The 13,136-nt window shown below is 61.3% G+C and overlaps 1 protein-coding gene across 2 annotated transcripts; it reads left to right on the top strand.

Moving 5' to 3' along the window:
* The first annotated feature begins 1,339 nt into the window (after positions 1-1,339).
* On the top strand, positions 1,340-12,856 carry NBL1 (NBL1, DAN family BMP antagonist). Of its 2 annotated transcripts, XM_070510872.1 has the most exons (5): positions 3,502-3,596; positions 4,083-4,085; positions 9,560-9,748; positions 9,869-9,980; positions 11,346-12,855. In XM_070510872.1, exons 1-5 carry the CDS (start codon positions 3,517-3,519, stop codon positions 11,607-11,609), a joined length of 648 nt encoding a protein of 215 aa, XP_070366973.1. In that variant the 5' UTR covers positions 3,502-3,516; the 3' UTR covers positions 11,610-12,855. The 2 variants fall into 2 exon arrangements, with proteins under 2 accessions (XP_044625788.2, XP_070366973.1); XM_044769853.2 differs by lacking the exons at positions 3,502-3,596; positions 4,083-4,085 and adding an exon at positions 1,340-1,971 and having other exon boundaries at positions 11,346-12,856.
* The last annotated feature ends 280 nt before the right edge of the window (positions 12,857-13,136 follow it).

Raw genomic sequence — 13,136 nt, 5'->3', positions numbered from 1 at the left:
TTCCTGCGGTGCTGGAGTGGGGTCTTCAAATGTAGCCCTCCACTCCCCCGCCAGGGTCCACACCGGGAATGGTGGTGGTGAGCAGGATGGTGGCCGTGTTCTCAGTGCCCACTGTGTATGTGCAGCAAGGCCAGCTTCTGTGGGTCATGGTCACCCAACTGGGAGTAGCTGACATCACCTCCTACTGCGTGACCTTAGGCCAGTTCCTTAAGCTCTCTCTAGGTCTTGTTTTTTCACTTATAAAATGGGGATAACAATACTGTTTATCTCATAGATGTACTGTGCAGGTGGAAAGGGCTTAGCATGGGACGAGGCCTATAGAGAGGTGCTCAGTGTCTGCGTTGTTATGATCGTCATGACATTATCATCATGGAAACACTAATCTATGGGGGATAATGACGACTTCATTCAGCCAAACATACTGTACACCTTGTGTGGCCCCACCTTCGGCACTGGGGATGCTGAAATAACCAGGTTACGCCTGCCCTCGAGGAGCCGCGGTCTAGTGGAGGAGAGGGGTGTACACAACTGGTCCAGAGGGAAATTAGTGTCAAGAGAGGTATGTATCCGGAGCCCCAGGATCACACTGGAGGAGGGAGTTTATGCGACCTGAGGGTCTTGGGACGGCTTTCCAATCTGGTGCTGGAAGAATGCCTTTAAGGGAGATGAAGGTGGGGAAGGGAACGCAAGCAGAAGGAACAGCATAAGCGAGTGCTAGGAGGCACAGAGATGCATGCTGGGCTTGGAGAGGACGCACAGACGGGGCATACCACCGACTTATCAGCAGGCCACTAGGAACCACCCAGGATGCTCAGCCACCTCCAGACATCAGATGAGCTGCGTCCATCTGGGAGCTTCCAGCCAGTTTGAGGCAAAATACGTGGACAACTATGACAGAAAACAAAATCTCCAAGTCCCACAGTTGGGTCCTGGGTTACTACTTTCCAGGAGTAAAGCTATTTTCTCACTCCACTGGGCACACAGAACAGAGGACACGATTGCAATGCACCCAGGTGCCCAGGAGCAGACTGATCAGTGGGTGCCACCCCCCCCCCCCCGGGTGAGGCCGGACGCTCAGCTCTTCCCAGGAGCCAGAGAAGTGAGTCCATTTTCTGGCGCTTTCCTTCCGAAGAGTCCTTCCTGGGCTCTCACACCCTTCGCTGGATGCTTACGCCAAGTGCTTGAGCTGAGGGGAGGCTGCGCGGAGGGCGAGCGACACAGGGTCCTGAGAGCACAGACCTGGCCGGGTCGCATGCCCGGGAGCGGATGGGTTGGGCGCACCGCAGGCCTGCGGAGGGAGCACCAGTCTCCTGGTGTTGAGACTGGAGCGCCACACCCTCGGAGCAAGACTGCAATGCCCAGTTCCCGCAAAAAGGAACACCTCCATCTTTGTCACCCCGAGGTTTGGCAGGGCCTGACGGCCCAGTCTCGGAAAAAGTTAGGCGGAGAGAAGTCGGAGCGCAGAGAAAGGCGGCGGAGGGCGCTTTGGGACGAGCGGGGGCGCCAGGCTCTCCGCCCTGCCCCTAGGGCGGCCCGGCAGCCCCGCCGCGCCGTCGGTCCGCGCCGAAGCCCGCCCGAGGCTCGCAGGCGGGCGGGCGGTGAGCAGGGCCGGGGCCCCGGGCGGCCGAGGTGCCCCTCCTGCGCGCCCGCAGGGAGCGGCCGTGCGCGCCCGCCCGCCCTTTCTTTTGCGCGTCCCTCCCTCCGCTGCCCCCGCCCTCGCTCCCTATTTGGAGCGGAGACACCCCTGACGTCGGAGCCGCTCGGCTCGCCGCTCCCCCGCACCGCGCGCCCGCCCGGGGCCGCAGACGGCGCGCCGCGCAGCCCAGCCGAGCCTCGCGGGGCCGCCGCCAGCCCTGCCCGCCGCCTCCCCGAGCTCCCGGGGGCGCCGGGCCTGCCCCGCGGCCCGAGACAGCTCCGCAGGCACCGGCGCGCGCCGCGCTCCCCGCCGCCGCCACCGCCGCCGCGCGCGCGGTAAGTCCCACCCGGGCCGGCACGCGGGCGCCCCGCTTCCAGAGGCTTCGGCCGCAGGGGCCGCGCCCCCGGCCGCGAGCTTCGCCCCCGGCCCGTCCGGCGGCCCCGGGCACGGTGCAGAGGCGCCGCCGCCGAGTCAGGGAGCCCAGGGGGCCGGGCGGGTGCCGGGGCTGGGGACGTGGGCGCGGCACGGGGTGGCAGGGGGCACCACTGCGCCCTGAGCCTGTCCCCGGACCGGCCTGCGGTTTCCATTTCTTGGTAGGAGTTTCCGCGGCCGAGAGAGAAAGGAGCGAGATGCGTGGCCGAGCGCGAGCCGGGCGGGTCGAGGGCGGGTCGGGCCGCGCGGGCGCCGGGGCAGCGCCCGGAGCTCGGCCGCGGGGCTGCGCGTCCCTCGGCTCTGCCCCGGCCTCGCCGCGCGCCTCTGCACGCCGTCCGTCCCTGCCTCCTTTTTGTCTCTCGGTCTGCCTCTGTCTCCCGTCTGTCTGCCTCCGTCTCTCCGCGTCTGTCTCCGTCCCTCTCTTTCTCTGGCTCCTCCGGTCCCTTTCTTTCTGTTTCTCCCCTCCTGCCTCGGTTTTCGGCTTCCCCGGGTTTGTGGCTCTGCCTTTACGTTTTCTCTCCGTCTCTCCCTTCTGCCCCTCTGTGGGAATCTCTCTCCTCTCCCTGATCCCCGACCCTCAAACCCGGACAGTCCCCCGGTGTCGGAGGCACGGGCCCCCAGTGGGGTTCGTGAATAGTTTCCTAGACCCGGTAAAGAAGCGAAGCCCTCCCCCTACCTTCCGCCTGCCCCCGGGGCCTGGCCTGGGTCATCTCCCTGGAATTGAGTCTGGGGCCCGGGGAGCCAGCCTTTCCGGGGGCTCAGTTTTCTTAAGAATTCCACCCCCGCAAGGCGGCCTGGACAACAGGGCCCCGCTGCCGGCCACCTGCCCGCCCCGCTCCCTGGGCGGGGCGAGTCTGATCTTTTACAAGCGCAGGGAAGGGGGCAGCTGCCTCTCCTGGCGAGGCCGGGGGGTTGGTGGGCATCAGGGGAGAGGGGCACGTTTTCAGGCTTTCTGAGGCCCTCGGCCAGCTGGAGGACACGAGCCTGTAACTACGGGAACCCCGGGAAAACAGAGGTCAGGGCCGGAGGCCAAAGGCTGGGCGCTGGCCGGGTGATGGGGGTGGGGAAGCAATTTGTCAACAAGAAGCCCCTCACCCTTTGTTACTGTGGAAACCACCAGCCTCCTGGAACTCCCCCAGATGCTGGGGCTGCTTGGGTGTCGTTTGCCTTTAGTTGGGGCCAAAGAAAAGGCAAGCCTGGAGCATTTCCTTGGTGACCCCCCCCACGCCCCCTTGCAAGTTGGACCTCTTTTTCCTGGGCCTGTGGGCTTGGAGGGGTGGACGGGAAATAGTGCTCTGCGTTAGCAGCGAGTATAACCTCATTCTTTTAAAGTGAAATTTCAGACTGAGTTTAGCTCCATCCCCCCCTCCCCCCAACCCCAAGGGTCTGAGGCTGCTGGAGTGGGCAGCGATGCTGGTGAGGTCTGCACTGGGACTTCTGCTGAGCAGATGTGTAGGCCAGCCCTGCAGCAGCTCATTAGCATAGATTTGTTTTGGAGACAGCTCTTCGTCTGTGGGCAGGAGGGTCTGTGGATAGGAGGGCCGAGGCCTGGGCCGGGGGCTGTCGCCAGGAAGGTGGAGCTGCCTGGCAGAGGCAGGCAGGCCTTCTGGGCATGGGCTTGGCCCTGCGTGTCCGCTCCCTGGACAGTTGGTTCATGCTGTGCCAGCGCTGACGGAAGGAAGGAAGCCACCCTGCGGTGAGACTGGGGTCATGGAATCACAGGGGCCTGGAGCAACACGCTGGAGCCAGCCTCCCCTTGAGGGAATCTGCTAAAACCGACATTCCCAGGCCACACTCCCCATGACAGGGGGCAAACGTGAGGCCAAGGGAGGTGAGGCAAGTGGTCAGTGGCTGGGTCTGTGACCATTAGACTGTCCTGCCTCCAGGCGCACAGAGAGTCAGTGGGTGAGTCTGGGCCTCAGCTTGTCCTCAGACCCCAGAGCCAGCCTGGGAGGCCCTGCTGAGCCGACCAAGGCTGGGGTCTGACACCGCCTTATCAGTTGCACCATTCAAGGAGGTCCTTGCACTCATTTGAAGGCCTGCGGCAGTGGCCTCTCCCTTGCTGATCCCCAAGCCTAGGGCTGCCGCCACCAACACCACACCCTCTGTGCCTGGCCTGCACAGCCTGGCAGCCAGGCTGAGCCTGTTTTCTCCAAGTTGGATTCCAGAGGGGGCTGGTCTTTCCACGACCCTGTCCCTTCAGTGAGTGGCCTGAGGATTAGAGTCTGAGCGGGCTCTTCCTCTCGGCTCCCACCCTGGCAGGCAAGCCTGTTGGGCAGCACTCAACAGTTTGTAAAACCCTTTCCCAGCCATCATCTCATTTGCTTGCATTTCCCCTCAGATTCACCCTAAATCCAGTTTCATGGGGGCAGATGTGACCCTGGATTTAGATCTCCTCAGGACCCACCCAGGATCCGGTGGGAGGGGGTGGGGGGCAGAGGGGGTAACGGGGCACGTGGGAGGCAGAAGGGCGTGGGCAGAGTTCAGGGAGGGTGAGTGGCCCAGGGTGAGTCCAGGCCAGCGCTCCTGGTGACGTCTCCCAAGGCCTCATCTCGTGACAGGCGCCCTGTCCAGAGGTTTCCATGCACGTCTTCAGTTTAATTCTCACAGCTGCCCTGTGAGATGGGTCTCACTGCTGTTTCCATTTGGCAGATGAGGAAGCTGAGGCACAGGAAGGTTAAAGTGGCTGAGCTGGGATTTGAACCCATGTCTGTCAGTCCGTTGTGGAGAATGGAGGAGACCCAGACCCTGCCCTTTGTGTGTGTGTGTGTGTGTGTGTTTGTGTGTGTGTGAGTGTGAGTGAGAGAGAGAGAGAGAGAGAGAGAGAGAAAGCTAAGCTGGAGGTATACCTGGCCTTAAGTGACCCTGAATATTCAGATTTACCCAGAAGAGGAAATGGGGAGCAATTGTTCACTTGTTATACAAAATCGATTCTGCTCTACAAAGGGTTTCACAGTGGGTGGGACCGGCTGGAGGTCTTCCTTGAAATCTAGGCCCCTCTGGTGAATTTAAGACCTGGTTCTAGGCACTAGAATCCAAGCAGTGGGGTGGGTGGCCCCTGTCAGCACTGCTGTTATGGGGGACCCTTCTCTGGGGACTTGGGGGTCCATAGTGACCTGGCTGGACCTCAGAATCCTGTGAGAGCCTGTACATACCTGTGAGAGCCCAGGACACACCCCAGACCTGTGGGGTGAGAATATCCAGGGCTGGGGCCCGGGCATCTGAGTTTTCAGTGCATCTCAGGGAAGAAGCTGGGTTCTGGTAGATGTGGAAATGTAGGGAGCACCCCAAAGGCCGGAGCCCGAAGCCTGCGTTCTTGCTCCCCACCCCCTGCCCTTCCTGAGGCAGGTCTCCTGTGTTTGTTTTTTGCCCTCTTCCCTGATGTGGAGATGGGGGCGTGGGGCCCTTCCTTGATCTGTGCCTCAGTTTCCATCGTGCTTGGATGGGTCAGCCAGGGTTCCGCCCCGGGCAACTTCCTTTCTGTGTCATTGGCAGCCTGGCAGCCTCAGAACATGTCAGATGTGCCCGAGGCAGCTGAGGGTCTGGAGAGGGTGGATTTGGGAGTGGGCGGTGAGGTGGGTGGTAGGAAGCACCCCCCGGGACCAGGCCGCCCTCGTTGAAGCCTGGCCGCTCCTCTGAGGAAGGGCAGCCGGGTCCCTGCCTGGCCCCGGGGACAGGGATCTGTTGTGGCCACGCGCTCATCTCCAGGGCATTGATGGGGCGATCTGAATTCTGCTCCGAGGGGCTCCCAAGCTTCCAGCCCTGGTGGTGGCTGCTGCCGAGGGCTCCTCCGGGTGAGAGGCCCTGCCCGCTGGTGGGGGCCCCGGGCCTCCTGGCCACCCCAGCCCCTCCCCGGCCCCTTCTCTTCCTCCCGCTCTTGCTTCCTCCTCTGTGAATGATCTGCAGAGGTAGCTGGTCCCCCTGTGACTGTGCAATTCAAATCTTGGTTCCATTTACTAACGTGTAAGCTCAAGTGAATCTCTTAACCTCTCCGGGCCTCAGTTTCCTCCTCTATAAAATGGGGAAAGAATCCCTCTGTCGTGGGGCAGTTGTAAGGACTGAATAAATGAATAGAGGCAAAGCCCTCAGCCCAGGGCGCAGGCCACGGATGGAACCAGCTCTGACGACCGCGGCCCGGGAGAGGTGTGCTGGACCCACGGCGAGGGATGCGCTCTCCGTGCCTCGGCCCCTGCAGGTCCCTCAGCCAGGAGCCCTTCCAGTCCCCACCACCGGGGCCTGATGGTGATCCCGGATTAAACCCACAGTGAGGCGTCTCTCCCCACTGCCCCCACAGCTGTCTCTGACCGCCCCTGCTCTGAGCCACTGCCTCCTCTTAACCCCCCTCCCTCAACCTCCCCCTCTGGGCTCCGGGCTCTCGGGTGGGCGTAGGGTCCGGGACCCCAGCTCCCCTGCCCTTCCCCTCGTCTCCGTCTCCTGCCTCCTGGAAGGTGCTCAGTACACAAGTGTTGAACTGCATGACCCAGGACAAGGGCTTGCCAGGGAACCCTGGGACAATGCCTCTGCAAAGCAAGGGGGATCCCCCTCTTCCCTCCCGCCGGCGTTCTGGGAGCCCCCTGACTTGCTGTGTGACCTTCGGGGCAGGGAGGAAGGATGAGAATCCGCGGGTGACGCTCTGGAGTCTCAGGAAGGAAGGTCTGACTGCTGTGTAAAAAAACTTAGCTGCGTTGTTGCTTGGAAAAACAAAAAAGCATAAAGCGACAAAAAATAAAACCGCTAGCCAAAAGCCCACCCCAGTGTGAAGGCGGGCAGCGGGGGTTTGTGGGGGCAGGAGGGCAGCCGATGTGTCCTGATGGCAAAGGCGTGTGGAGGGACGAGCCTGGCGTCCTCCGGGCCCCAGCTTCGGCTCAGAGGGTTGCCCTGCCTCCCATGAGCCCCCGGGGGAGGACTGGCCTCAGTTGGGTGTCTGCTGGGTGCCTTCAGCGCATCCTCCCAGTCGTTCTCCAAGGACAGGGCCGTGCTCCCTGTTTCAGGGGTGAGGCAGGTGGGTGCAGAGAGGTCAAATTTCCAGAAGTCACACAGCTCCTGGGTGGGGGGGCTGGCACTTGATGTGGGAGATTCCGGGGGCCCTGCTTCTGCTGGAGCTCAGGGCTGCTGGCCTGGGGAGCCGAGTGTGGCCCCACCCTCTCCCCTGAGTCCTGGCCGGGCCTGGTGGGTGGGGTTACAGGGCCCCCTCGGTGGGCACAGCTGGCCCTTAGGATCAACTCTCAGCTGTGTACTAGCGAGGGTGGAAGATGAAGGGGGGAGTGGCCTTCTGCCTCGGTTTATCTCCTTTCTCCTCAGCTTCTGTTACAATGCGACCCTAATAACCACTCCCCATCCTCCAGCCCACTGACTCCCCTAAGACGCTCACTGTTATCCCGTCTCCCAATAAACCTCGTTATTAACCCAACCCCGGTCTCCACTCTGCTCCCCCCAAGCCTGGTTCTGGTCCATAGACTCCGTTCTAACCTCTCCCGATTCCAGCTCCAGGTCAGAGCCGGTGTCCCTCTCCGGGCTGCTTCTGTTACAGCCCCAACCTCAATTTCAAGTCCTCAGGGGACCTGAACATCATGCCCTGCCCAGTCACCTCCCTGGCCCCCCAGGCCTGACCTTCCGAGGAACCGTGATGGGGTCAGGTATAGGACGTGTTCCTCTGGCCTCAGGAGGGCCTCTGGCTGCCTGGTCAGACCCTGACTCGGAGGCCGGCTCCCTTGGGGTGAGGAAGCCTCCCGGATGCTAAGCGTGTTGAAAAATTAGGTTGCCACTTAGGAACAAGTCCGTTCTATTTTGTGAGGATGTGGTTGTACTGAAAACATGGGCTTTGCTGTCAGTGTTGTGAGCGAGACCGGAAGTGTGTGGGTGCGAGCCTGGGTTGTGACACAGACTTACTTGGGATGGGGGCCGGCTGTCTGGACTCGCCACCTCCTGCCCTGCCCACTTCCCCCACCCCGCTGGGCTGGGAGCAGGGATCACGCAGGTGTTGGGATCCAGGGAGATGGGAGGCCTCCTGCAGGGCGAAGGGGCAGGGGCTGAGGGGACCCGTGGACCAACAGAGAGCACAGGGCTGTGGAGGTGGTCACAGCCCTGCAGGCTGGCCGGCGCCCTCCTGCAAGCCCAGCTGAGCCAGCCCCCCTCGGTTTTCACTGCAGGAGCCGGCAAGACCCCCCTCAACATCTCTTCTCCCCAGACACTTGACAGAGTACCTTCAGAAAGTGGGCTGAGGGTGGGGTGTTCTGAATGGGGTGCCCAGCCCTGAGCCAACTCGACTCTAATGCTGGGCATCTGTGGGACCGGTGGGATAGTCCCTCGCCCTGCTCCTGATTTAGCCCCACCCAGGCCCCTCTGGGGACTGTCCCAAGACACAGAATCCCAGACTGACTGAGCTGGACCAGGTCAGCATGTGTGGACTCCTGCCTCGCAGACCAGCACCCCTTCCCCAGGGCCCTGTCCCCAAAGGACCCTCGCATGGGCATTGCCTTCATCTCCGAATCTCTCCTAAGCCTTAATCCTCCATGCCTTTTGACTGGGGACCAGGGGAGTGGGGCGGGGAGTCTGTGAACCCTACAGAACGTAAAGTTGGGGGGACACTGGGAGAGTCCCCTCTGAGCAGAATCCGTCTGACACTCACTCTGCCCTGCAGCGCCATCTTCTGGCAAATTCTGGTATTGCCTCAGTGTCTTGCTCCAGCCAGTTTCCAGAGGGTCCAGTGCTCAGCTTGGCTTGTCTGCTGCCTGACTCAGGGGTTAGGATGGAGCTGGATATGACGATGTGTATGTAGGCTTAGGACTCGAGGCTTTGGTGGGGCATCCAAAAAAGAAATACAGTCTGGTTTGGGGTTAGTTTTCTTGCCTGAGGTCCAGCCAGCCAAGGTAGCATAAGAATTTACGGTGACCTGGATTTGGAGGCTAGCTTCCTGACATCAGAATGCTGACAACTGTGGCAGCATGTCCAGGAGACGGCTGGATGGCCAGCCCCTCGAGGGCAGGCCCGGGGTGGGCATTGTTTTTGTGTTTCCTGGAGGATCCATGACGTCAAAGTGAGGAGGGAGCTAATAATTGTTCAGCCCTCAGCTGTGCTTGGAAACTGTGTCATCTTCAGTAATTGCTGCCCTCCTTTGCCATCTGCACTGTTACCATCCCTGTTTTTTAGGTGAAGAGATAAAAAGTAACTTACTCAAAGCTACACAGTAAACTATAAAAAGAACTAACACATATGGAGTGTTTATTCTCTGCTAGCCTCTCTGCTGAGGGCTTTCCATGGAACATTCATCTTTGTGATACCCACCTGCTGCACATACTATCAGCAGCCCCATTTTGGAGGTTCCTAAAGGGGAAACAACTTGTCCAAGGCTGTGCCAGGCTCGTAAGTGGTAAAGCTGAGATTTGAACCCGGGCAGTCAGGTGTCAGAGTCCATGCTCGTAACACCACCGCCCCCACTGCCCACCGGCCTGGGCGCGGCTGGCCTTACCTCCAGTCTGTGCTCTGTTCTAGGGCTCTAAAGGCCACGGGCACAATGCTCTGGGTCCTGGTGGGAGCCGTCCTCCCTGCCATGCTGCTGGCCGCTCCACCGCCCATCAACAAGCTGGCCCTGTTCCCGGACAAGAGTGCCTGGTGCGAGGCCAAAAACATCACCCAGATCGTGGGCCACAGTGGTTGTGAGGCCAAGTCCATCCAGAACAGGTGGGATCCGGGGGCTGGGTGAGGGGGGTGAAGACAGGGGCCCGGGAGGGAGGAAGAGGACAGCACTGCCCATCCCTGCCTCTACCACAGTGACACGGCACATGACCTCTCCTCCCACAGGGCGTGCCTGGGACAGTGCTTCAGCTACAGCGTCCCCAACACCTTCCCGCAGTCGACGGAGTCCCTGGTGCACTGTGACTCCTGCATGCCGGCCCAGTCCATGTGGGAGATCGTGAGTACCACTGTCCTACCTGTCCAGCCTCCGCCCAGAGCCTGCACTGCCCTTGGCCACAGTGCAGAGTCCGAGGCTTGTGCTGGGCATACAGATGTGGTCCTTGCCACGTGATGGCTCATGAGTCTGACACCAACATGTACTGGACAAGAGATCTCTCTGAAACCCCATTCTGATGTCAGTCACATGCTGAAATCCTTTCAGTGGCTTCCCATTGTTATAGGATGAGACCAGAATCTTTGCCAGGCCCCACGAGACCCAGTGTGGCCTGGCTCGCCAGTCATTTAGCTTCATCTTGCCTCTCTCACCTTGTTTACTAGATTGACACTTGACACTAATTCACCTCCTTTAGTTTCTCATACATACTCTGCTTGCTGCCACCACAGGGCCTTTGCGCATGCTCTTGTCCTTGTCTGGAATATGTTTCTCCTCCTCCTCACCTAGTTAACTTCTGTTCCTCCTGCTCTTGGCTTGAGCATCATTTTCTCAGGGCCCCCTTCCTGAACCCCTGAGTACTATGTGCCTCTGCCTTGAGCATTTGTCACACCCACAGTTTTCCGTCTGCATTTGGGTGATTTTGGCAAGTCTTTTTCCTCCATGAGACTCTCAGTTCCTTGAGGGACCATGCCTGTCCTTGTGTCTCCAGAGCTGGCCTGGAGTAGGTGCTCTGTGGAAGGAAGGAGAGAAAGAAAAGGAAGGAAGGGCAACCAGAAGTGTGACAATAGGAGAAGAGCAAGATGCTGAAGGGGCTCACACGGGGCAAACCTCAGCTGGGCGGGGGGTTGGGAGGGGGATCTTTGTGGAAGTGATGTCTGGACTCAGATCCAGAGGTTGAGTAGAAGTTAATGGGCAAAGCTGAGGACAGGTGGTAGGGGATGGGTTGGGCGAGGACCTTCCAGGCAGAGGGAACAGCATGTGCCAAGTCTCAGGCACATCAGGCAGCACAGAGTTGGCAGGAGTGGTGCCGGGTGAGGGGTGGAGAGGTCCGCCAGGGGCAGCCTGAAGGTCCTGGGTGGCCTTAGTGAGGAGTCAGGATTTTTCTCCAAGTGCAGTGGGAGCGTCGAGGGGGATTTTAAGCAGGGGCAGGCCACAGCGGGTCTCTTCCCTCAGGGTGCCCTCTGGCTGCTGTGAGGGAATGGATAGGAAGGTGGCAGAAGTGGATGCGAGTGGACAAGTCAGGTGGCTCCTGCAGGGCCTCAAGCCCCCTCCCCCTGGATGGGCCCACAGACCTAACTGGGGTATCGTAGGGCCCAGGATTCGGGGCTCTCTCGGATTCCTGGTCCCATGAGGTGTGGTACCCTGGGAGCCTCCCTGCCTGCCCCAGGCCTTTGGGAACATCTCTCCCTTCTCTCCTGCTCTCTCCAGGTGACCTTGGAGTGCCCCGGCCACGAGGAGGTGCCCAGGGTGGACAAGCTGGTGGAGAAGATCCTGCACTGCAGCTGCCAGGCGTGCGGCAAGGAGCCCAGCCACGAGGGGCTGAGTGTGTACGTTCAGGGCGAGGACGCGCCGGGCCCCCCGCCGGGCGCCCACCCCCACCCCCACCCCCACCCCCACCCCGGCGGGCAGACCCCTGAGCCCGAGGATCCCCCCGGGGCCCCCCACGCCGAGGAAGAGGGGGCTGAGGACTGAGGCCCCAGCTCGTCCTCCCCTCCGGCCCCTGTGGAATGTGGGGTCTCACCCTCCGGGGGAGGAGTTGGGGAGAGGCTGAAGCCCCCCGCTGGCGCTGGATGGACTTGGACTCAGACTCGGACTTGGAATGCTTTCCGGTTGCCATGGAGATCTGCAGGGAGGGGCTGGAGCAAGCTGCACAATTTAATATATTCACGAGTGGGGGAGGAAGCAGAGGTCTTCAGGGTTCTTTCTCCAAGGGGAGTCTCTTCGTGTCTGCCTCCTAGAGATGCGCCCTTGGGAGGGGGAGGAAGTTGGCTAAGCTGCTGGGGGGGGAGGGTGAGGCCATCCAAGATGGTGGGAGCTGGGCCAAGGCCCACACAGCCCATGGCGGGGCAGGGCCCCTGGGGGTGCAGATGGTGGCCCTGGGGGCTGAGCTGAGGGTGGGCACCTGGCCAGCAGCAGCCCTGAGGGAGGGGCTGAGTCCCGGCTAGGAAGACCATGGCAGAAGCAGGAAGCTCTAGCCCCGCAGGCTTCCCTAAGGGCCTCCCGTCCCCAGGGTGGCTTCTCCCCATTGGCACCGCGGTGGCCCTCCCCTTGCTGGCGGGGTTGGGAGTCAGGCCTGGGCAGGACCCTGCTGACTCATGGCCCCGGGGCCGGGAGCCAGGCTCTCTGGGCCTATCTGGTTCCTTGGCTTTCCAGGGGGTGGAGGGAGGCAAGGGAGGAACTTTCCTGGACCAGGGGGAGGGGAAGACTCCCGAGACCATCACCGAAGAAGAGCATCGGTCCCCACTCCCTCCCTGAGATCTTAGTGCCTCCCACTGCCCCCCAAGCTCTAGGCCCCTCAGAAAGCTGATGGAGCCAGCCTTACCCTCCTGGGGAGCCCTCTCTAAATATCTGACAGTGGGGAGGTTCCAAGACCCAGAGGTTCCAAGGAGAGACCTGGTGGGATGGACTCTGGCTGAGCCCCAAGAAACGAGGAGGAAGTGAGGGGCGAGGGCTCACGTGGGCAGCCAGTGTCCCACCCCCCACCTCCCTCCCAGCTGCACTTTAACCCTCGAGGGGGGGTGGGGGCCAGGGGGCGGGAAGGGCAGGCAGGCAGTGAGGAACTCCCCTCCATGCCCAGCTCTGCCTGCCAGCCCTGCCTGCCCCCTGCCTGGGGGTGCCCGGCCGGCGGCAGTTCCGACGAGAGCTTCTGGAGCTTGCAACCAGTAGATTGTCTCCTGACGGACCCGAGTTTTCTCATGAATAAATTCGTTCAATGCCTATGTCCTCTTCCTCACTGGCTGGCTCTGCTGGCCCAGGGTTCCCTGGGGAGCCCCAGCAGCGAGGCCCAGGGGCAGGCGGTCAGCTGCCCAGTGCACTCTGTGAGCCCCTCCCTGCTCCCTGGTGGCCCCCTCACCTTCCTGCGATGTGCACCCTGGCTCCCAGCTCCCACCTCTTTCTTGAGTGCCCATTTCTGGCCTCTGGTGGGCCTCCAGAACTGGGCTTTTCGGTCTTTGACCCTTGGTCCCTTGAGCTTGCCTCATGCCATCTGTTTTCACCCCC

The sequence above is a fragment of the Equus asinus genome, chromosome 5, assembly GCF_041296235.1.
Source record: "Equus asinus isolate D_3611 breed Donkey chromosome 5, EquAss-T2T_v2, whole genome shotgun sequence".
NCBI lineage: Eukaryota > Metazoa > Chordata > Mammalia > Perissodactyla > Equidae > Equus > Equus asinus.
The sequence above is the reverse complement of the archived record's forward strand: the minus strand, read 5'-3'. Positions and strand labels throughout refer to the sequence as shown.